Source organism: Brienomyrus brachyistius, chromosome 5, assembly GCF_023856365.1.
Source record: "Brienomyrus brachyistius isolate T26 chromosome 5, BBRACH_0.4, whole genome shotgun sequence".
Classification (NCBI taxonomy): Eukaryota; Metazoa; Chordata; class Actinopteri; order Osteoglossiformes; family Mormyridae; genus Brienomyrus; species Brienomyrus brachyistius.
The window spans coordinates 10,669,502-10,693,395 of NC_064537.1; the positions used below are offsets into that span (position 1 = coordinate 10,669,502).

A 23,894-nucleotide genomic window follows, 5' to 3' on the forward strand; every position below is an offset into this window, starting at 1 on the left:
TCTTGAACCAGCAACTGGTACCAGAGACTGGCGGGTTCTGTTTGACTTTTAACCCATCAAGTACCTTGAAAATTAAGCACCATTGAAAGCTACAAAATAATCCTGCCTAGATAGAAGAGCTACGTTTCACACGTGATATCAGTCATGATCAGTGTTTGAGTTACGAGTCCTTCAAAGGGGAAGTCACTGACAGAGAGAATGTTCTATTCTTCCAGGTGCCTCCCTGGTCGCACTACCTTCCTTCTTCCACACCCAGCCAATAGCCTACAGCTCTCCTTAGTTCGTGCTTTTATCCTGCAGTCCTCCATCCATTGGGTTTTCTCAGTATCCCATGCACACCTGATTGCCTCTCTCTCCACGAACCCAAACTCTGCCCTCCCACCGTCTGCCTGCTTCTGTGGAAAATCACTGATCAGTAACTTTACAGGTACTGACACAGTCCTGCATTCCTTTGCACATCCTCCATCATCACCAATATGCATCCTTTTTTTGTCAGTCCCCACCATGGGTGTCCTGGACCCCTTTCACGTGCTGCAGTATTTATCTGCTGTACCCCAGTAAAATCTCACGTTCAAATCATACGGGTAACGGGGGGTGGGGCGGCCTGTGCCCCATCAGAGCTTTACGCTTAGCAACGCCCCTGGTCCACACACTCTTTTCCCTGTGCTGTCCTACATTATTCTCCGAACCTATAAGAAAGCAAATGTACATGCATTGTACAGAGAGCAGTCTGATATCCGTTAAGAATTGTTGTGGCAACTTTGTTAGGCCAAACAGAAGTATCGTTCCCAATGTAAACAGCGCTGTCCCTTCACATATTATTGAAATTATGTACTCACGTTTTATTGGCCATAGCACTCACCTGTCCTAGCTCCTATTGGTCATTACATAAGGCCGTAATTAATGTAGACCACGCCCCCTCGGCCGCACCCGGACGGAGCCGGACTCTGTGGGACGGTTCCGAGAGGAAGAGTAGAAAAGAAGGCAGGGCGAGCCTGTCTGGGAGCTGGCGAGGGAGGTGCGGGCAGGAAGCAGATTAGTTTATTCAAGCCAGGAGGGGATTCGCTGTAGCGCAGGCAGCTGTCGATTATACCCCAGAGCGTCTGCGATTTAACTGCAGGTGAGTTTGTACATGCCGTGTGTCCCTCTCGCACCTTCTGCTGCTGCTTCGTGTATCTGCCTGAACCTGGTGCCCGATGGCGAAGTTTTACCTTTATCTGGATATGGATGTTTGCGCCCTATAATTGTGTAATTTATGTACATTGATTTAAGATTCTCTGTTTGCCTACTTAACCCCGTTAAATCAGGTATCGGGGTAGTTTGGTGTTTTTAGATGCAACTCAAGTAATGGGTACAAAAATAAACTTTATAAGTCACAAAAAAAAATAAAATAAAACTGGAAGCAGTAGATTGGTAAATGTCGGTGCGGGAAAAGAAGGGCGGCCAGCTTTGGTGCATATAATGGTTCTTGTGCTTTAAGGGGATGTTCTACTTATGTACTGTTAATATTAACGAAATACTATTCATTCACGTCTGTTTTTCATTTAGTATATTGTAGGTGACTTCCTCAAACTCCTTTGGGGATTTCCCGCAGGTAAAGCGGAGGCCGGCATTTGTTGTGCCGCATTGTGTGTTTGTATGTAATACACTAAAATGGGTTAAGTTAAGGTTAGTTTATTAATAAACTTGCGTTGACCAGTAAAACCCTCTAAGGATGTATTACATATCCAGCTTGTGTGGGGTGGCCTGCTCTCTGTGTGCCCGGCTGTTGTACAAACCTAGTAAGTGTTGGTGTCTCTTAGGAATGCGCATTTTTAACTCCAAAGGTTTTGGGACACGTGAACCAGCAGTTTGCGCAATGCATATGGCCTCAATAGCTCATTCGATCTAGGATAGGAAAAAAGTGTTATAAAAGACCAAAGTTTACTTGACTATGGACCGGGATACTGAAAGGGTTTTTAAACCGTTAATGCTATACAACATATTAAATCCCAAAACCAGGGCTGCCGTCTCTCACGCAAGAAATCTTACAGCAAACCTATATTATTCCATTATAAACCTAAAATTAGCTTGATGAAAGGGGGTAGTTTGCAAACCCTACAGACAAGGTAAACTCGCATGCATTGTCTCGAATTTCATATCTTACTCCAGACAGCTGACCAAAGGTGACACCCCTGCAAAACGTCCACCGACGATCGGCACTGTTTGTTGGAACAGAGCTAGTACATAAAAACGTGTGTTATGGCATTAAAGACTATAGGCCCACTGCTTAGCTATTTGCTGAGTCATCACCTCATGAACCGTTGTTCATATAACCGAGGCGGTGCCCGTTATCGTATTTCTAAACGCAATAATTTAGCGGCATCAATGCAAATGAGTTCTACTCTGCAAGCACCCAGAAACACGCTCTCTGCACATCTGTGGAAGCATGGCCAACCATGTTTTAAAAAACTCTTTGATCCTGTTCTCCTCTCATTTTGTAACTTGTTTCGTAACTAAGTTCTTATGTTAAGCAGCGTTTTAGACCTGTTTGTTTTACCACACTGGGCAGTCGGTCTTTTCTTGGTAGTGAGACTGCCTTTGCACCGAGCTGCACCGATCACTCTGTCAGGGTTTTCTTATTTTCTCCACCACATCTTTCTTTTTTCTTTCGGAGACGGATGATCGCGGTCGCTAATCGGTTGTCGCAGAAAAAAAAACCCACTTGACCTCTGTTGAAACAGGCAGGAAGTTGCCAAACTGGATAACCACATTCTAGCGTGCTCTTCATGGGAGATTATGTGCATGTGTGTGACAGATGATTTGGATGCAGTGTAAATGCGAACATTTTTAGGAAGAAGCATCTCGATTTTTTATTTTTTTTAGTTCCTATCATGCTTCTTGATCGCTTATTGTCCTTTAATGTGAAATTGGTGGAAGCTGTTGTCTGGATGTTGTTCTCCTGCCATAACATGCTGAACATTTTCTTCTCTCATTCAAATCCAATAGTGATGTGAAATGGCAAGTTTTTACAAAAAAAAAAATCCCCCCCCCCCTGCCTTCCTTTGATCAGCGTAGGGGTGTCTAAGCCCATAATCAATTTACAGAGGAAGCAGATGACATTCCTTTGGGATGCCTCTGCCCCTGCCCTCTCTCCCTTCCTCTGAGGGTATCTGATGCCTGTAGCCCCAACGTCCTGCACTAGGTTGAAGGCCGTGGGAGCGGCTGGCCCGTACCCCAAGATCCCCCCCCCCCTCCAGTCGCACACTGCTCTGTAAATAACCCCTCCCCACTGACAGACGTTTACAGCTGTGTGTACAGCTCTTCAGCGTGCCCTCTTCCGGCCCCAGCTGTCAGATAGGGGCCTCCTTCCGTAGGCTGTGATGAAAGCACCATAAAAGGAGAAGTGCAGGCTTATTTTGACGCTTCTGCTGTCAGCGACTGGTCTGTGTGTTTGGATGTGCATCTGGCCCGTTTGCCTGAATCAGGTAAAGTAGTGGGGGTTACAGGCGGGAGTTGGTGGGAAGGTGGTCTTCACATCATGTCGGTCTCTGGGGGAGAGAATGCAGGGTTGTTTGTCCCCCCCCCCCCCCCCCAAACAAGTTTTTATTCTTATATATTTTTTGAGGTGCTGAGAGGGATAAGATCAGTCTTGCTGGTTAAATTCCGTTAAGATGGCAATTTCCTGCTGTGATGACGTTTCTTGTTCGTGTTTGTATTTTTTAACACTAGCTGTTAAACAGATTAATATATTAGTAGTCCAGCAGTTCATTAAGAACGTTTGTTTGAATTCCAAATCATTGATATTTATAGCTAGATTGAAATGCGGGTTTTCTGACTGTGCTGTAAATTTGGAATCCTGTTACGCCACGATTTTTATTTTACCTGTTTTACAGAAATGGGAAATAGTTGTACAGTTTGGAAATATTTTGGTTTTACATGCCAGTTTCCTCGAACGGCAGAGTTTGGGGATTTTCTGAGAGGAGGAATGCCTGTCTTCAGGGTGTGGTGTGTAATGCATTCTGCCGGCACGCGCGTCTGTTCGGACATGTTCAAAGAGCAGCTCATTACTCGAGTCTGACTAAAAGACCTTTTCACGCAACATTTCAGTGCGAAATGCGCACGTACTTGATGTGGTCGTTTATCTTGCTATGCTCCCCTTGTACTAATATGCACATGCAGTGTAAGGCTTTAGGTGTGGCTCTTCCCCTGAGATTGAGGAAACCGTGGTAGTTGAGAGCCAGCTAGAGGGTGCTTCAATCGGGGGGGGGGGGGGGGTCCTGATTGAATCCTGTACATATGCATGTGCAGTCCCCCCCCCCCCCCCAATAGTCCAAAGGCATGTCATTGTCTTAACTGACATCTGATGATAGACTAAAGCTGATGTGCATCCTGTGCAGGGTGGACACCAGCCTTGTCCTGTCCTACTTGGGATTGGTCCTGCTCAAAACGTTACCAGGAAACTTTAGAAAATAATGGAAATGTGTAATACCAATTTTGTGTTTTTGTTGAAACAATTAATTTTTTTAAACTATTTTTGGTGTTAAACATTTTTGTTGGGGGAAAAAGACCCGTCCTGATTTATTAATGTCCACTCTGAAGTTGGAAGCAGTGTAGAATCCCAATGCAAAATGGTGACTGAGTAGGAAGCAATGTCAGGTGGTGTAGAAAAGGGTTTTTAAACATTCTTGATCACGCCGTGCTGCTACTGTCCTCCACATGGAGTTTATTGGCACGTTCATTTCTAAGCAGCATCGGCACTCTGATCTTCAGCAGGATCAGACCCGCTCATGACTTGTCTGACTGCTGTGGCTGTGGTGCTGAGCAGATGGCCCCAAACACCACCCAGATAACTTAGTTAGCGCTGTTTGATTTAAGGAAGCACATGCTTTGTTGTATTTTTGTCTTTTTGCTAGATGAAAAGATTGCGACAGGAATCACGTGTATGTGCAAAAGGCCTGTGTTGAACAAAGCTGTAATTTCATTTAAATATTTTTTTTCTCTTTTGGTAATTCTCCTTATTTGACTTCCTGTATTGTATTTTTTTTTTTTTTGAGAGTTAGACAATACTCAAACTCCTCCCCCTCCCCAACACGCTACAGAAACCATGACAGACGCAGACAAGTTCCTGTACGTGGACCGCAACCTGATCAACAATCCCTTGGCGCAAGCTGACTGGGCCTCCAAGAAGTTGGTATGGGTCCCCTCCGAGCGTTTGGGCTTCGAGGCGGGCTCCCTGAAGGAGGAGAGCGGCGACGAGTGCCTGGTCGAGCTGGTCGACTCCGGGAAGAAGATCAAGGTCAACAAGGACGACATCCAGAAGATGAACCCGCCCAAGTTCAGCAAGGTGGAGGACATGGCGGAGCTGACCTGCCTGAACGAGGCCTCCGTGCTGCACAACCTGAAGGAGAGATACTACTCAGGCCTCATTTATGTGAGTTCAGTACTGGCTGTTTCATTAACATGCATTTCAATTCACAGGTTTGATTGGGAAAATAAGAGGACAGTGTCTCTAAGTGGCTAGAACTGTGGCCATTATGTTGCATCTTTAAAACTCACAAAGGGGCTGACTGTTGAACCTTAAATTACTTCAGTATATCCATAAGAGTAGAATTGTGTGTTGCGACTATATTGAAGTATCTTGAAAATGGTACAGATGGTAAATGTACCATTGTAAATACTGTACATATTGTAAATAGTGTTCAAATCCTCTGATCATTTTGGAGAACATGGAACAAATAGGTCATGGGGAATAATGTATGAATGACTGGGTAATTACCTGAACTACTTGGCCAGCTGAACATTGAACAGATCATGTAAAACGCAGCTGGCAGCCATCTTTGAGTTGGATGGTTAATTTAGAAGGTTAAAAGTACGGATATGGGAGAGTGACTAGTAGTAGATACAGCGCAAGACAAGGTACAATGGGAGGAAATGGGGACTGATTGGCACGGAAAAGGAAGCATTTTGGAGATGGGAAGGAGATCGTGTTACTGCAGATCTTGCTATCAGGCTTTGGGGGGGGGGGGGGGACATAGTTAATGGTTTGTGCCAGAAATGCACAACACCATTTTTTTTTTCCCGTTACACATTCCAAGTTGGGCACGACTCTGGCTTTTGGTCAACACCAGGCAGGAAGTTCCTAGGAGATTCTGCGGTTTGAGTCCATGTCAAGCCATCGCTCTAGTAAACGTGGATGGCACGCGTTGGACTTCAGAAGCTTGTGCTGAAGACCCTTACCAGGGCTCCGAGAAATGCTGGAGAAACTGAATGGTTTCTAATCGATGGTTTTTGTTTCTTTTGGTTACTCAAGCAGAAAAACATCGACCTAATTAAAGATTTCCTCCCCCCCCCCATGCCAAAGCTTTCTTGCCAACCACTGGTCTGCGAGTAGAAGTTAATGTTGAATGTGTCTTGATAAAACACCAAGCGAACCATGCCGGTGTTCTGCTCTTGCAGACCTACTCTGGACTATTTTGTGTGGTGATCAACCCCTACAAGAACCTGCCCATCTACTCTGAGGAGATAGTCGAGATGTACAAGGGCAAGAAAAGGCACGAGATACCTCCCCACATCTACGCCATCACTGACACGGCCTATCGCAGCATGATGCAGGGTAAGGCTCCTGTCATGACGCGTTCGGACCTGTAGCAGGCCTCCATAAGGGAATCCACATTCTTTCTCATTCTTTATCCTCCTGCCGGATGATGGAAAGTGCGGCTTGTTAAATACCCTTATTGGTTCATGTGCAGATGCCATTGTTATCTTGATGTATGTCCATATGTTCACAGAAGACATTGGTTTAATCTAGATGCAACTAACCTCCTCATTATTTACCTATTACACTAGATCTTGATAATGCCTAAAGTGTAACCTGTAATTCCTGCTGGAACAGTAAAGCATTATAAAAATACTTTTCTGAAAATAGCTGTGAAAAGCCACACGGTCTTGTGTGCTTAAATTATTTACTGACAAATGTTTTACGGGTCACCCTAACAGTAGACACTGCCATGCGATTAAGGTTTCTCTGTGGGATCAGAGTAAACAGGGTTTCCTGTACTGTGCAGGGTTTCTTGTATCCACATTGGTACCGCGGCCTGTTTATTGGGTTTACCTGCTTGCTAATGCACACAGTCTGCTGCTCAAAAGGGAGCATCATGTTGCACCAGATCTTATACCACACGCTGATGGGGTCGAGAGGTTCGATTACCGATAAACTAACCGTTGGAGTAACGAATGCATGCGTTTTTATGCTATTTTAATATGACTGTTGACCATTGGTGTCGTCAGGTGGTGGTTCAGGCATCTCAGAAATGACTAGACACTTGTGCATGAAAATCGCAAGTGATTAGAGTTTACAGAGAATTATGTGATGAACAAAGCATTCAGTCACTGGCATTTGAGACCAAAACGCCTGGTTAAATCAGAGGAGAACAGGCGAACTTGACTAACAGCTCTGTGAAACTGATGGTTTCTCTGAACATGGCATGTCTACTTTTTTCAAGTGGTTTTGGAGGCTAAAAGTGACTCTTAAGCTGTATTAGCTAGATGTAGCTAATAAGGTGATTCTCTGCTCAGTGCCCAGTATGACTCTGTCACCTCTTGTTCTTTCCCCTAGACCGTGAGGACCAGTCCATTCTGTGCACGTGAGTAGTTGGTCCCAAATAGGACTTGGCATGTATGGCTGACTGGGCTTGCAGAAATAATGACATTGAGTTTCTGTTGGATGATTTTCTTGCATCTAGTTCTGTGGTGTAGAGTGTTTTTGGTAACTTTTTTTTGTGATTTCATCCAAGAGGGGAATCTGGAGCAGGGAAGACTGAAAACACGAAGAAGGTGATTCAGTATTTGGCTCACGTGGCCTCGTCCTTCAAGCTCAAAAAGGACCCGGTGAGTCTCACCACCCTGCTCTGTATCCTCTTCCTACTTCACGTTTTGCTTCTCTCCACCACTCGTGGCTTTTTAATTTTTTTTTGTGAAACATTCTTTTTCCTTCGTTTTTTTGCTGTGAATATTCAGTTGCTGTCTCACCTCCGAGTTGGTCTCTTCCTCTTAAAAGCCCAGTCCTCTTTCCTAGTTCTTCCTTCAATGACGATTCTCAGAGCAAAACTGTGTAGGGGGAGGGTGGCGCGTATTTGTGGGGACAAACTCTGAAACGTTCTTGCTGAAAACCCGGCTTTTTTTTTTTTTTTGCTTCAACACCACAGATTTCAGTTTCTCTCGAATTGAGAGAATGCATCTTAAGTCAAAAGGAAGTCTCCTCAAAGATGCATATGCAAGGGCGTGTGTGTGTGTGTATCTACGTTTACGTATTAGTCAGTTGATGCATCTTGGTTTTGGTCTTATGTCGTGCTGTTGAGGTTGTAAGTGTTCCCATCTCTTCTCGTTTTTTAGAGCAGCACAGTCCTGTCACATGTGAGTTACCGACAAGCCCCGGACTTCCTCTTGTGCAGTTGAGACTCACTCCATGCATCTGTCCTTCCTTCCCGCTCTCTGCTGCCCTCTACTGCTGCTGTGGGCTCAGAGTGATTTGAATTTGTTTCAGGGAACTGGGTTATGTGACAGGGTGGGGCTGTAGCAGAAGGTTTGCTACATTTACGTGGCAAACGACTGGTGTAGCGACTATGGACGAGAACAAGATCTTATCGCATGTACATAATTTTCTGTAGTTTGTGTGATTTAATGTAAATCCACACACTAGACTTCAACACTGAATGAATACCTGTTCTGTTGCTTCACCTGACCGGCTCTTGTATGAAAAGTGCGTGATCTTCAGCTGGCTTTTATTGCGCGTTATGCTTGCTGTACATGCATGTGTGTGTGTGTGTAATGTTGCTTTTAGTCCTTCCCCTGTATGGAGAGAAGTTCGCACTTCTGCTTGCAATGCGTTTATCTGCTTAATTTTAGGCCATATAATGTGTATATGCTACAAAATAAGTTGGATCTCCTTGGCAGCTTTTGATCTGTGTATTGATTTCTGTTGGCATGCTTGGACTGATTAAGAGCATGGTCAGGACCGAAACTACTGTAGCCTGCGTGCTCATTGGCCCCGTTTTAATTGTCTGTGTCGCATGCTGATTTTGATAGGGCGAGCTGGAGAGGCAGCTGCTGCAGGCTAATCCAATCCTGGAGGCCTTTGGCAATGCCAAGACGGTCAAGAATGACAACTCGTCCCGATTCGTAAGAACGATTTAAGTCAAACGTGTGGAAGGTGCATTCGCTCATGCCAGAATATCCATCTCACTGTCGGTGTCCATCGCAGGGGAAGTTCATCAGAATCAACTTCGATGTCAACGGATATATCGTGGGTGCCAACATAGAGACCTGTATCCTTCAGTAAATCATTTGTTTTCGCAATGTACATTGCGGTCAGGTTTATACAATAGCATTCTCTTTGGTTCAGCTTTTGACCCTTTGCACAGTTGCTGGCTTGTACTAACCTGATGGATTGTGTTGACTATCAGCATCTTTCCTTAACTTGCTTCTTGTCAGACCTTCTTGAAAAGTCTCGTGCCGTTCGTCAGGCCAAGAATGAGCGCGCGTTTCACATCTTCTACTACATGTTGACAGGCGCTGGAGACCAACTGCGCTGTAAGCCAAATATCCACAGTTTTTAGTGTTTTGAAATTGTTAGATATTGAAGTCGGACCAAAGTGGCCTAGACTTCTTAAGTCCTTATCGACAAATTTGAATGCTACTTTGTATTTTCTGATACCTGGCTTAACTGACAGGTAACGCTTGCCTTGACATGAGGTATTTTACACGTACTGTTTTTAAACCTGTCTATTTCACAACCAACTCGGATGACATACGGAACATTAATATCGGAAAGTCATGTAAGGTCTTGCTCTGCGCTGTATGTCCAATATCTGTATCTAACCATCAAACGCTCCATCAGCGGAACTGTGTCTGGAGAACTATAGCAACTACCGCTTCCTGTCAAACGGCAATGTGACCATCCCTGGGCAGCAGGATAAGGACCTCTTCTTGGAAACCATGGAGGCCATGAAAATCATGAGCATTCCTGAAGACGAGCAGATCGGTAATGAGATGCTCTCTCCGTTGATCTGATTCTGGCATGAAGGCGCTCAGTGTTGCCCCTCACCTTGTGTCTATGAAGGTGAAGTATAATGCTTGTGCTCTTCCCGCCTACCCTAGGTATGCTGAAGGTGGTGTCTGCAGTTCTCCAGCTGGGGAACATGAGTTTCAAGAAGGAGCGTCAGTCGGACCAGGCCTCCCTGCCTGACAACACGGGTATGACAAACTGACGCACTATGATCTCACAGAATGAAGCGAGACCAGTGCAGAGTTCACCTGCACGCGTCGCCCCAGCCTGAGGCGTATGGATTCGCTGAAGTAGCATTTTTTTTTCCCCCAGGACCTTTTTTATTTTGCTCTGACTTGCGCTTCCTGTCTCCTCAGCCGCGCAGAAAGTGTGTCACCTGATGGGCATGAATGTGACCGACTTCACGCGGGCCATCCTGTCCCCGCGAATCAAAGTGGGCCGGGACTATGTGCAGAAGGCACAGACCCAGGAGCAGGCGGAGTTCGCTGTGGAGGCTCTGGCCAAAGCCACGTATGAGCGCATGTTTCGCTGGCTGGTCCTGCGCATCAACAAGGCTCTGGATAAGACCAAACGCCAGGGCGCCTCCTTCATTGGCATCCTGGACATCGCCGGCTTTGAGATATTTGAGGTAAGGGGGGGGGGATCAGTTAGGCTACACCCAGTGATGAACTTAAGCACAATACACAGGCAAAACCTAAGTGTTGGTCTCATCTTTGTCGGCATCATTTCAACCGATCTTTGTTCTTCCCTGCAGCTGAACTCCTTCGAGCAGCTGTGCATCAACTACACCAACGAGAAGCTGCAGCAGCTGTTCAACCACACCATGTTCATCCTGGAGCAGGAGGAGTACCAGCGGGAGGGCATCGAGTGGAGCTTCATCGACTTCGGCCTGGACCTGCAGCCCTGCATCGACCTCATCGAGAAACCGGTGTGTTTTTGTTGTGTTGTGTTTTTTTATGTTTTGTTGCTCTGACAAAATACTGACACTTTCTCCTGCTTATTCAATCTCCTCCAGGCAAATCCACCAGGTATCTTGGCCCTGCTAGATGAAGAGTGTTGGTTCCCCAAAGCGACAGACAAGAGCTTTGTAGATAAGCTGGTGCAGGAACAGGGCACCCATCCGAAGTTTCAGAAGCCCAAGAAGCTGAAGGATGATGCCGATTTTTGCGTCATGCACTATGCTGGGAAGGTGAGCCTTTGCCCGGTGGTTTTGCATACTAATGTATTGAGGCCCTGACATTGGTTGGATACAAACGCGTTAACGCTAGATTCTAAATGTTGAACTTCCTAGCGTAGAAATTCTAAATGTGAGACTTCCCTTGCAGGTGGATTATAAGGCTGATGCTTGGCTGATGAAGAATATGGATCCTCTGAATGACAACGTGGCCACGCTCCTGAACCAGTCCTCCGACAAGTTTATCTCGGAGCTGTGGAGAGACGGTGAGGGAGGAAGGAGACGTAGTGTCCTAAGACCTCTGAAATGCGACTCCTGAGTGGACTGGTAGATAACTGTGCTCTCATCCAGCTTTGACGGGGGGAGTGTCTAGCGGTGAATAGTTTTTGGAGGAGATCCCATTTAGCTGTGAGGAGGAACTGGGTCAGGACATGTGTAGAAGAGTTATTGTGTACTGGATAAAACTTGGGGAATGTTAGATATATACTGAATTGCTTATTTATACTTTTTTCTGCTTTTTAATTTGTGCTCCTCCCAGCCATCCTCACTAGCTCCTCCCCCTTTGTCTCCTCCCAGTCCTTGTCTGTTTCTCTCACGCCCCTGTTTCTCTAAGGGACAGCCTTGTGACGGGGCTATTCTCATCACTAGCTTCCAGGTGACACTTTCTGCACCTCTTCATCAGTCTTTGACTGCTTACTACACACCCTCTGGATCATTTGGACCCTTCCCCCCCCCCCCCCCCCCCCTTTCATTGGACACCTTGACTCATTGCCCTGTGTTTTTTCCTTTTGGCATGTCGTGATGTTTATCGCAACCGATTCCACAACTGAATGCTGCACGACGTGCTGCACGCAGAAATGCATTCCTCCTGACACGCACCGTTGACGTCCTCGTGGCAGGAGTGCAGAATACCTTTTAAGGGAAAAATCGGGCTGTAAAGCATTTCATCGCTCTATTTTAAATGATGCCACAGGGCACGTATGAACTTGAAACTGCAAACCGCGACGCAGGCAAAATGAAAATCCCTCGCAGTCATGATCTGCCAGTACAGATCACCTACAACAACATGTGTAGCCTAGACGGCTAGAATGAATCTAGCTATTTTATATGGCCCCACAGAAAACCTTTCCCCCCCCCCCCTCAGCATGCATGCATAATTAACCAGCACTAGCATCGCAAAGAATTGAAAGTAATTGTAAGGCTTTCACTGCAAACAAAATGACTCCATGTTTAAGATGCTGCTTTGTGGTAACTCCTGGCTTGTGTCAAATGGAGACACTTGCTCGTTCACTCTCCTTTGTCATCGTGTCACGTTATGGAGAAATGCATGCTGGGAATCAACTCACCGATACTACTGTTAGGGTTGAGACAGTATCCGTGAGTCACTGTAGTTCTCGTAGAAAGTGTTAAGGGACTGGTCTTGTGGTTAATACCACCCCACCATCATGTCATAAATCCGGTGTCTCTTCTCAGTGGATCGTATTGTGGGTCTGGACAAAGTGGCCGGGATGTCCGACTCGACACCGGGGGCCATGAAGACGCGTAAGGGCATGTTCCGCACGGTGGGCCAGCTGTACAAGGAGTCCCTCACCAAGCTGATGACCACGCTGAGGAACACCAACCCCAACTTCGTCCGCTGCATCATTCCTAACCATGAGAAGAAGGTAGAGCCCACAGTTCTGTCAAAATGCATTAGTGAGCATTAGCTGCTGTGAAGAGTAGAAACGTGAAACGTATTTCTCTAATTTCCAAGTTGTGTAGTTTTAGTCCGAAGTTGTAATTCCAAACCTCTGAAGGATTAAGATGACTACAGACATGTACTTTTTGGCTTGAGTAGGTAGGTTTTGATTGGGAAAAGCTCTCGTTTAGGCTGGGAGGTACTATATCAGCTATTATGTGCCCTGTTCAGGCAGGTAAGCTGGACCCCCACCTGGTTCTGGACCAGCTGAGATGCAATGGTGTTCTGGAGGGAATCCGCATCTGCAGACAGGGCTTCCCCAATCGGATAGTCTTCCAGGAGTTCAGACAGAGGTGCGCCAACTCCTCTCCTCTCTGCTGTGTGCACTTGTTGTGGTGGTGCATCCCCCCCCCCCCCCGCTCCATCTCTCTCACTTAAGTCCTCCTGTCAGTGAAGATGATCCCCTCTTTCCACAGGTATGAGATCCTGACTCCCAATGCTATTCCTAAGGGTTTCATGGATGGCAAGCAAGCCTGTGTGCTCATGGTGAGACTTTGTGCCTTAATACACGTGCTGCTTTGTGGAATCGCTGCTACTCTAAACCACCAGTCATCTAAAACAGTGTTTCCCAACCTTTTTTGAATTGTGTACCCCCTGAGAGATTTTCTCATACCACAAGTACCCCCTTTGTCAAATGTGTTGATGATTCAATAAAAGTAGAACGTACAACTGATTATCAAATTTAAAACATTTTATTAAATCTCCATAACTTGAACATTTAATTCATTAAGCAACACATCCCAGATAGATTTTCTTTCTATACCAGGGCACAGCTAATGGAATGGCTGATAATATTTACCCATCATCAGGGAAATTAAATATAAAATTTTTTTCCACGTACCCCCTGTAATGTGCTCGCGTACCACTAGGGGTACGCGTACCCCCGGTTGGGAATCACTGATCTAAAACACGATAGATGTTTTGTTTTATTGTTGCATTTGAAATTTACTGGCTTGAATTTTTTTTTTTTAAACATCTGTACTAGGCATGCTTAGCTTAATATGTTGACTTCAAAATCAATAGCTTTTTTTTTTTTTTTTTTTTTTTTTCCTTTTACATTAAAATGGAAAAGCCAAGCTGAATATTACACGATTTTGAAAATGTTTTTTTTTTTTTTTTTTTTTTTTTTTTTTTTTTTTTTTTTTTTTTTTTTTTTTTATTCCCATCACCCTCCCCCAGATCAAAGCCCTGGAACTGGACTCCAACCTGTACCGGATTGGCCAGAGCAAAGTGTTCTTCAGGGCTGGAGTGCTGGCTCATCTGGAGGAGGAGAGGGACATGAAGATCACCGACGTCATCATCGGCTTCCAGGCCTGGTGTCGAGGCTTCATCGCTCGCAAGTACGCCGTGCGCTTCCGCTGCCGTGTGTCTCAGTGGGGAGTCGCTTCTCTAAAACGCTCTGCTCACTTCTCTATCCCTGGTTGAATTTCCCCCCCCACCGCAGAGCATTTGCCAAGAGACAGCAGCAGCTGACCGCCATGAAGGTGATCCAGAGAAACTGTGCTGCGTACCTGAAGCTCCGAAACTGGCAGTGGTGGAGGCTCTTCACAAAGGTAGGACCCAATGAGGATTGTCCTAAACTGTACAGCGGGTCTTGCTACTCGGCTCCTCTCGTGTACCTGCGCACTGGCATGGCTCGGAGTACCTGCGCACACACTGCGGACTGTGCTTCGGTGCATGTGCTTCACTGGATTCGCGTTCCCTTGCACAGGTGAAGCCACTGCTGCAGGTGAGCCGGCAGGAGGAAGAGATGCAGGCCAAGGAAGATGAGCTGATCAAGGTGAAGGAGAGGCAGCAGCAGGTGGAGGAGCAGCTGCAGGAGTCTGAAATCAAAAATTCACAGGTGTGACCAGAATGGAACCCCATCCAGCCGTGGGATTCAAACCCATGACCTTCTGGTGATTCTGACCTTTTTGAATAGGTTTACATAGTCCCTAATTTTTTTTCCTTTTGGTCCTCCCTGCCTACCCGCCCCACAGTTGAATGCGGAGAAGGTAGCCCTGCAGGAGCAGCTGCAGGCCGAGATCGAGCTCTTCGCTGAGGCCGAGGAGATGCGAGCACGCCTAGCCACCAAGAAGCAGGAGCTGGAGGAGATCCTGCATGACCTGGAGGCCCGTGTGGAGGAGGAGGAGGAACGGGTTGCTCATCTGCAGAATGAGAAGAAGAAGATGCAGCAAAACATCACGGTAAAATGTCTTTCAAGGATGACTGATCATTGGAGGAAGTGATCAGGGCCCTTAAAGCTTACAGGTCGTCTGTCTTTTGTCCGTTTGAATTTGTAAAGGCTGGGATGTGAATACAAAAAATATATATATTTGTTTCTGTAAGAACGTTTCGAGGAGGTGACCATGCACACTTCTCTCCGCAGGACCTGGAACAGCAGCTGGATGAGGAGGAGGCAGCCAGACAGAAGCTGCAGGTGGAGAGGGTCACGGTGGAGGCCAAGGTTAAGAAGCTAGAGGAAGATGTCATGCTGCTGGATGATCATAACAATAAACTCGGCAAGGTCTGTACACTTAATGCTGGGGTCTTATAGCTCCCGTCACGTCAGCCTGAGTGCTTCAAATTTAGCTATTTGTTGGTTGTTCTCACTACTTCTACAGCCAAAAATCTCACATCCTTTTCCCTCATGTGTGAGGAAAAGCAGCCAGTGTTAATCTGAATTGTTCCCTTTTGCAGGAGAAAAAACTACTAGAGGATAGAATCTCTGAGTTCACCATAAATCTGGCTGAAGAGGAGGAGAAGTCCAAGAGCCTGCAGAAGCTCAAGAACAAGCATGAGGCCATGATCACAGACCTTGAAGGTACCTTCATACCCCTGCATTCTGTGCCCTAAACCTCCATGTGCTACTCGTCACGTCCTCGCTGCTCCCTCCAAACACTGCGTCTCATCTCGCCTGATGTCTCTCAGACCGCCTCCGCAAGGAGGAGAAGCTGCGGCAGGAGCTGGAGAAGAACAGACGCAAGCTGGAGGGCGACTCCACCGAGCTCCATGACCAGATCGCTGACCTGCAGGCTCAGATTGCTGAGCTTCGTGCTCAACTGGCGAAGAAGGAAGAGGAGTTGCAGGCGGCACTGAGCCGGTGAGGTGGCCATGCTTGTCCACACCAGAGAAATCCCATTGTGCAATGATCTTGGCCAGAATGAGACCTTCCTGCAATAGTGACATACCTGTTTTTTTTTCGGTTGCTCCAGGATGGAAGAGGAGGCAGCCCTAAAGAATCAGGCCCAGAAGAAGATCCGAGAGCTGGAAGCTCAGCTCTCTGAGCTCCAAGAGGACCTGGAACTGGAGAGGGCCGCCCGCACCAAAGCTGAGAAAAACCGCAGGGACCTGAGTGAGGAGTTGGAGGCCCTCAAGACGGAGCTGGAGGACACTCTGGACTCCACGGCTGCCCAGCAGGAGCTCAGGTAACTGACTACCTAGGCGCATACCAAGAAGGAAAAAAATGCTTCTTAGCCAGCTGTGACATCACCCTGTAGACCATAGTTACAGATGCTGCACTATTTAAGCTTGAAAGTATCATTAATGGAATGTGAATACGATGTGACAAATCGCCGTACGATATGTGAAACGCTGCATGAGATGCTGAGCTTGTGATCGCTATGGAGACTGGAAGACTGGCTGCGTGGATGCTACAGTCACCCAGCATCAGTAGAGAGTATCGTATGGCAAATCGCTTGCCATGGAGCAGAGCGAAATTCAAGGTTTGACTACTGCATCGCTGTCGCAAGTCAAACAATCGTAAAGCGAGGAGCATCATGCTATAGTCTAGTGCTTCAGGTATTAACTAAAGGGTACTAATCTGACTTGTACGCTGTTGCATTGAAGGCCATGCATGACAGAGCCTTGTCTGACATTTGGTTATGATGCATTTTCTGTCTGAATTCTCACTCGCCCGTTTTTTTTCTTCCTGTTTCACAGGGCTAAGCGTGAGTCAGAGGTCACACAGCTGAAGAAGACCCTGGAGGACGAGGCCAAAGTGCACGAGCAACAGGTGGCCGAGATGCGGCAGAAGCACGGCCAGGCGTTCGACGAGCTGAATGAGCAGTTGGAGCAAACCAAGAGGGTAACTGCATGGGGGGGTGTGATTGGGGGACGGCTGGATTTTCATGGAGCTGTCGTGGTTAGATACACAGGACCGCTGACGCCGAATGTACAACCGTTGACGTTTAGGGCTAAGACCGTAGGTGAGGCCACTCTTACAGGTGCATTGCTGGATGTGGGAATCGTTGCACGTTTCCACAGAACAAGGTGTCTATGGAGAAGGCCAAGCAGGCCCTGGAGAGCGAGCGCAATGAGCTGGCTATCGAGCTGAAGACCCTGACGCAGGGCAAGACCGACTCGGAGCACCGTAGGAAGAAGGTGGAGACACAGCTGCAGGAGCTACAGGTGAAGCACGCGGAGAGTGAGAAACACCGGACGGAGCTTTCAGAGAAGGTCAACAAGGTCCAGGTATGACTTGCTGGGGTGTAATGTGGGAAAGCCTCTGCGCGACTTATCGGGGGAGAGGAAGGTTGCATTGTGACGTTTTTATAAACCCTTCTGTTCCACAGGCGGAGTTGGATAACGTGAACGGCCTGCTCAGCAATGCCGAGAGCAAGTCGATCAAAGCATCCAAGGACTGTTCAGCTGTCGAGTCCCAGCTGCAGGACACGCAGGTATGATCAGGGCAGGTCTGACGCGGCGCCCTTCCCGCAGCGAAGGCCTCTTTCAGGTCCCGTGCTAAGGCAGCGCTGCCTTCACAAAGCGCTAACTGTACTTTATTGACCCCCCTCCCCCTTGTAGGAGCTGCTCCAGGAGGAAACGCGGCAGAAGCTGGCCGTGTCCACCCGCCTTCGGCAGATGGAGGAAGAGCAGAATAGCTTGAAGGAGCAGCTGGAGGAAGAAGAGGAGAGCAAGAAAAATTTGGAGAAACAGCTTCTCACCTTGCAGACACAGGTATCCCTCATCGCCGCCTTCCTAATTCCTCCTGGATAGTTTCTCTGTCCATTTTTTTATTTTGAATATAGTGAACCGCGTGTTTCTATCTGCTATTGTCCCATTTTCAGAAACTTCGGATATGTTTAAATGTCTTTCTTCCAAACCTCTAAGTGATATTTAATGTAATAAGATGCCAAATCAAGCATTTGTCCCCCAGTGTGTTGGTGCAGGTCTGCTGTTCGTCTGAATACTAATGTTAAATACAACTTGTAGATGCTCCATCACCTGCTGAAATCCACTGACATTACGTTTCCCATTTCAACACGTCCTGCAGATGGCAGAGATGAAGAAAAAGGTGGAGCAGGAAGCGTCCTCCCTGGAGAGTGCGGAGGAAGGTAAACGGAGGGTCCAGAGGGACTTCGAGGCCGTGAACCAGCAGCTAGAGGAGAAGTGTACCGCCTTCGACAAGCTGGACAAGACGAAGACCCGGCTGCAGCAGGAGCTGGATGATCTGATGGTGGACCAGGATCACCTGAGGCAGACTGTGCAGAACCTGGAGAAGAAGCAGAAGAAGTTTGACCAGGTAAATTAAACTGGGCGAGGATGCACTACTGTAATCATGGCAATAAATTCAATGGCAATTTGGAGCCAGTCCAACAGTCATAATGATGGTCAAAGTCAATATTGTCTCCCATGGTTGCATTAGTCGAAGGTACATTCAGGAAAATGCATGCAACGGGGAAAAAACTGTAAGGCAATACAGACTCGCTACCGGATCTGTGCCATGAGCTGCTTAATTGCTTCGTAGATGCTGGCCGAGGAGAAGTCGGTTTCCAGTCGATACGCAGAGGAACGAGATCGGGCTGAAGCGGAGGCGAGGGAAAAAGAGACCAAATCGCTGGCACTGAACCGAGAGCTTGAGGCCGTGGTGGAGCTCAAAAACGAGCTGGAACGGACCAACAAGCAGCTCAAAGTGGAGATGGACGACCTTGTGTCTTCTAAAGATGACGTCGGCAAGAGCGTAAGCACGCGTTTTCTGTTTGTCCGCGTCCGAATCGCAGTATTCGTGTGTTTTGTAGTCCATTCTTGTTTGATTTGGTAACAGGACTCTGGCCCCTTTTTTGCTCGCATGTTTGTAGGTCCACGAGCTGGAGAAGTCAAAGCGAGGCATGGAACAGCAGCTGGAGGAGATGAAAACCCAACTGGAAGAACTGGAGGATGAGCTGCAGGCCACTGAGGATGCCAAGCTGAGGCTGGAGGTCAACATGCAGGCCATGAAAGCCCAGTTTGAGAGAGATCTGCAGGGTAGGGATGAGATGGGTGAGGAGAAGAAGAGACAGCTGCTCAAGCAGGTACGCCAAGATCGTGCTCCGTCAGTGACGTTGCTGGCTGACTGGCGGAATTTCGTGACTGCATCTGTCTCGCTTTGACTTCCTCCAGGTGCGGGAGATGGAGGTGGAGCTAGAAGACGAGAGGAAGCAGCGCACTGTGGCAATGGCTGCCCGCAAGAAGCTGGAGGTTGATCTGAGGGAGCTTGAATCCCAGATTGACATGGCCAACAAAGGTCGGGAAGATGCCCTCAAACAGCTGAGGAAGCTGCAGGTACAAGTTCTTGCCTTCATCCTATAAACGCTCCATACCTGTTGGTACAGTGTTCTGGTGAAAGCCCTTCACCTGAAACGTTAGTAACAAAATGTCCAAACGCAAATGATTTAAAGACAACCCCCCCCCTCCCCGACTTGTCATATCCCAGGCCCAGATGAAGGACATGCTGAGGGAGCTGGATGAGTCCCGCCTGTCCCGCGATGAGATTTTGGCCCAGGCCAAGGAAAATGAGAACAAGATCAAATCTTTGGAAACCAATGCAATTCACCTCCAGGAGGTTGGTTGGCCCCCTCCCTCGTTTTTTGCCCCATATCCTTACTTGATACAGACTTGCCCTGGTGACACAGTCCCATGTTCTCTCCCTTCCATCTCCAGGAGCTTGCTGCAGCAGAGAGGATGAAAAAACAAGCCCAGCAAGAGCGGGACGAGCTGCAGGACGAGCTGGCCAACCTTTCCTCCAAGAGGTACAACGGTCCAGATGGCCACTGCCGTCAGACTGCTGACATGAAAGTGTGCTGTGGACTGGTTGAGCTTTTAAGGTTTTGCCATTTTGACGTCTGCCCCGCTGTCTCAGCTCCCTTACGTCGGATGAGCGACGCCGACTGGAAGCACGCATCACCCAGCTAGAGGAGGAGCTGGAGGAGGAGCAGAGCAACATGGAGATGCTGAATGACCGCCTCAAACGTGCCATGCAGCAGGTGCTTGGGGGAGGGTGTGCAAGACGCTTCTCAAGAAGTCTATGATCAGATGGTTGACCGAGACCTTCAAAGGGCAAAGTCCAATATGTGCCATCATGCTCCCAACCAGTTGCATTAACAACCACCAAAAAGACACGCATAAGAGGTTTTTGCAGATGCAAGTAACCTTGTTAACTGGAACAGCGGGTACTTGTGTCGTACTCCGATACAGACACTAGGAAGTTCTAAAAATTAGCCAGTCATCAGGGTGGCAGAGCCATGAACTAGGATCGGGAGTGAAATGGAACAGAAAGGCTTTGACCCCTCACACCCTTCAGTGATCTGGGCCCAGGAAGAGCTCCCTCTACAGACCAGTAAGCTATAGTGCACTTGTAATGAATCAAAGTCAAGTTATAAATAACGATTCATCACAACCAATCAGTTTGCACAATAATACAATAAGTCCCCAAATCAATTTAGTCTGAAATCATTGTTACAAATTTTTGGATTCTACAAGGGAACACTGACAAGGTCAAAGAACTAGTTTGAATCTCATTACCATGAGACATGTGGTTTTTGCATCATAATTTGAGTTAAGTACATTGTGTGTGTGTGTGTGTGTGTGTGTGTGTGTGTGTGTGTGTGTGTGTGTGTGTGTGTGTGTGTAAAACCAACCAAAACTAGCATCAGCCAATGACATGAGACCTACTGAAACACTAAGTCCCACCTCCCTGCTCTTTCAGGCTGACCAGCTCACCATAGAGCTGGCGGCTGAACGCAGTGCTAGTCAGCAGCTGGAAGGGGCTCGCTCACAGCTGGATCGGCAGAACAAGGACCTGAAACAGAAGCTACAGGACCTGGAGGGGACTGTCAAGAGCAAGTACAAGGCCAGCATCACTGCCCTGGAGGCCAAGATCGCTCAGCTGGAGGAGCAGCTGGACGTCGAGACCCGGTCAGTGCTGGTTTCCTCCTCCCTTCGACGCATGCCTCTTGTGCGAATCTCACGGTGGACTTTCATGGCCGCGGCTGACCTCCCTGTTCTCCGCTCCTGCAGGGAGAGACAGCAGGCCTCCAAGGTGGTGCGACGTGTCGAGAAGAAGATGAAGGAAGTCACCCTGCAGGTCGAGGATGAGAGACGCAACACGGAGCAGTACAAAGACCAGGTTGGCCTCCACGTCCAGTGGTGCTGCAGATGGGCAGCTTCGTAACGTGCTGGGTGCAGCGGGACCGGAGCTTAAAGGCCTGGTCAGAGTCCAACTAGAATTTAAACTTCAGTGAGCAGAATGACACAATGATATTAGCTAGTCAGTTTTTAGGCATTAGTCTCATGAGTAGCAAAACTTTTCAACTTGGTGCAGATGACTTTCTTCCCTTTTTTCAAAGAACTTGAGTATTAAGCGCATTAAAGGTGCGATGGTAGAATTTGCACCTGCATCGCATGCGGTGGCTTGTAGCATGGCCAGTTTCACAAGCGGTAAAATAAGCTGCTCCGCCTCTGCAGGCAGAGAAGCTCAACGTCCGGATGAAGCAGCTGAAGAGGCAGCTGGAGGAGGCCGAGGAGGAGACCTCGCGTGCCAACGCCTCCCGCCGCAAACTGCAGCGGGAGCTGGAGGACGCCACGGAGTCCGCCGACGCCATGAACCGCGAGGTCAGCTCGCTGAAGAGCAAACTGAGGTGAGCGTGCTGCTTCAGGGTGGCCAAGGAATTGGCGCCATTTTAATCTCTCTCCATGTGGCACTTCTCATACATGAAAAGCAGCTGCCCGTCATAGAAGGCGTAGAAAATGCACAACTAAGGTACAGATCAAAAAGCGTAGGACTGGGAGTCTCAATCACATTTTAGTCAGATGTCAAACCGGTATCGGAATACAATATGTAACAAGGTCAAAAAAGTATAAGCTAAACAAACTAATACTGTATAATATGGACTGATCTGCATAACAATGAAGCTAAGAGTAAATGACCTAGGTTAGATCAGCTGTTGCTCCTTTATAAAGAAGGAAAGGCCACAATTGTACAACCTGAATGACAATGACCCATGTGACTTGCTAATCCACAGACGTGGGGATGTTCCCTTTACTACCACCACCACACGTCGTAACGCCGGCCGCCCTGGGATGGACAGCGATGAAGATGGAGACGCTAAGGGCGACGCCTCCGAACACAAGGAGTGACCTGACTGCAGCGTCCAATGGCGCACACATTCCCCCCCCCCCCCAATCTATGCATATGTGCACAGGAATGGAATGGGAGGTGGTTGTAGCAAGTATTAATCATGTCAAACTTTATTAATGATAAGGTAAAATACACCTGTACTTGAGTGCATTTCATATTCACACAAATGCTAACATGGAGAAATTATGCCACATGGTCATGTGATAGATGTGTAAAGAGCATCTTATCTGCCTTGTACGACGCATCACAAATGCAAAAATATGGGCCAAACTTCTTTCCCTTCCTTCTCAAACTTGAATATCTTCTTGAATGTGAATTATTTTTGTAACGATGCATAAACTGGAATATACTTGCCATTTATCTATTTTTCTACTGTTTTTTTCGAAAAGGCGAACTGTCGACAAATAGCCAAAGCATTACTGTAGTATGCAGTGGAGGTATTGGTTTGTTACATTCGTTATTAAAGGCATGAAAAGGGGCAATGTCACTAATTTTACTAAGCAGTTCAGCTGTACTAGGTTGCAATGTTTTGGGTTATCAATGGTGTTGCATTTAAGATGTCTGCCTTTAACAATGCACACCCATGCACACAACTGCGCTGAATGTTGCAGTGTGGTGGTTTGAGGAATTTTGGTGACATTTGTCTGGGTGCACCGTTCTGTGCAGTCCGATTACCATATGGTTAGGAATGTGCTCTTTTTCCAGCTTTCCACTTATTCTGGTTCACAAAACTGGTGTACAACAGTAATTTTAGCCTGTAGTGCTGAGAAGGCTGAAGATTTACTCTTCCCCTCATGTGCATCTAGGTATGTTCCGGGTGTTTGGGGTCTCTTGTGAAAGCTACGAACTGAGCAAACACTGTGACCTATACTTTAGAGGAGCATATGAAAGACCTCCATCGACTTCACCTTTTTGAAATTTTTATACTCTAGTTTTGTGATGTTACAGCATCTCATGCTTGTACCCTCCCCCCCCCCCCCCCCCTTATGCATTATCCGCTTTGGGCTGTTCATTTTATCTTGTGATGTTTTGTATTGGGATAAATTTGCTCCACCACAAGCACCAGTACTCTCTTGCAACTCAAAGTTTGTCTTCCCTGTCACCATAAAGTCACTTCAACCAAATAAAACTTTCTTTGTACATTGTCCCACACTCTGCTTATTTCAAGTCGTGTCTATTATTATGCCAGTGGAAGAGTGATACCTTTTAGGTTCCTACATTTCCCACTTTAAAATACCTTTCCCGACTGTGCAGGAGTGGAGATGGCAAAGGTAGTTAATTGGGGGTTGACACACCCCCAGAAGATGCTGCACTGGGAAATAGCCTATCTTGCCCTTGCTAGGAGCCACAAGGTGATCTGAAAGGCAAACGCTTGTACTTCCCACTTTTGAGTGTTGGATAGTGTCTGGTAGCTCTGCATCAATAGTTTTTGCTGGAGATAAGCACACACCCCCACTGCTTGGTTTGAGATGTTGCTCTTTGCACATTCTGGAGCTGACAACTAATTCATGTTCATCAAAAATGTTAAATTTGGATTTTTTTTGTTGTAATCTAGATATAC

The 23,894-nt window shown here is 47.2% G+C and overlaps 1 protein-coding gene across 4 annotated transcripts; it reads left to right on the top strand.

Annotated features, from left to right (window-relative positions):
* The first annotated feature begins 956 nt into the window (after positions 1-956).
* On the top strand, positions 957-23,478 carry myh9a (myosin, heavy chain 9a, non-muscle). 4 transcript variants are annotated; one of them, XM_049012828.1, is made up of 41 exons: positions 957-1,120; positions 5,082-5,413; positions 6,439-6,595; positions 7,598-7,625; positions 7,776-7,869; positions 8,374-8,394; positions 9,067-9,159; positions 9,242-9,305; positions 9,472-9,570; positions 9,878-10,021; positions 10,138-10,233; positions 10,402-10,673; positions 10,800-10,973; positions 11,061-11,234; positions 11,371-11,485; positions 12,693-12,883; positions 13,129-13,250; positions 13,374-13,443; positions 14,137-14,297; positions 14,402-14,510; positions 14,669-14,800; positions 14,937-15,143; positions 15,326-15,463; positions 15,637-15,760; positions 15,868-16,039; positions 16,152-16,364; positions 16,879-17,023; positions 17,203-17,409; positions 17,511-17,615; positions 17,743-17,895; positions 18,212-18,460; positions 18,686-18,898; positions 19,017-19,229; positions 19,318-19,479; positions 19,631-19,759; positions 19,858-19,946; positions 20,057-20,180; positions 20,903-21,111; positions 21,214-21,322; positions 21,661-21,833; positions 22,218-23,478. In XM_049012828.1, exons 2-41 carry the CDS (start codon positions 5,087-5,089, stop codon positions 22,330-22,332), a joined length of 5,892 nt encoding a protein of 1,963 aa, XP_048868785.1. In that variant the 5' UTR covers positions 957-1,120; positions 5,082-5,086; the 3' UTR covers positions 22,333-23,478. The 4 variants fall into 4 exon arrangements, with proteins under 4 accessions (XP_048868785.1, XP_048868788.1, XP_048868786.1 ...); XM_049012829.1 differs by lacking the exon at positions 957-1,120 and adding an exon at positions 3,314-3,467; XM_049012830.1 differs by lacking the exon at positions 957-1,120 and adding an exon at positions 3,396-3,467 and having other exon boundaries at positions 5,037-5,413.
* The last annotated feature ends 416 nt before the right edge of the window (positions 23,479-23,894 follow it).

Bases quoted from the DNA above. Each gene is read 5' to 3' on its own strand.
- myh9a (XM_049012828.1), top strand. From the start codon at position 5,087: ATGACAGACGCAGACAAGTTCCTGTACGTGGACCGCAACCTGATCAAC. The intron at 10,974-11,060 runs GTGTGTTTTTGT...AATCTCCTCCAG, and splicing joins TCGACCTCATCGAGAAACCG to GCAAATCCACCAGGTATCTT. The intron at 21,834-22,217 runs GTGAGCGTGCTG...GCTAATCCACAG, and splicing joins TCGCTGAAGAGCAAACTGAG to ACGTGGGGATGTTCCCTTTA.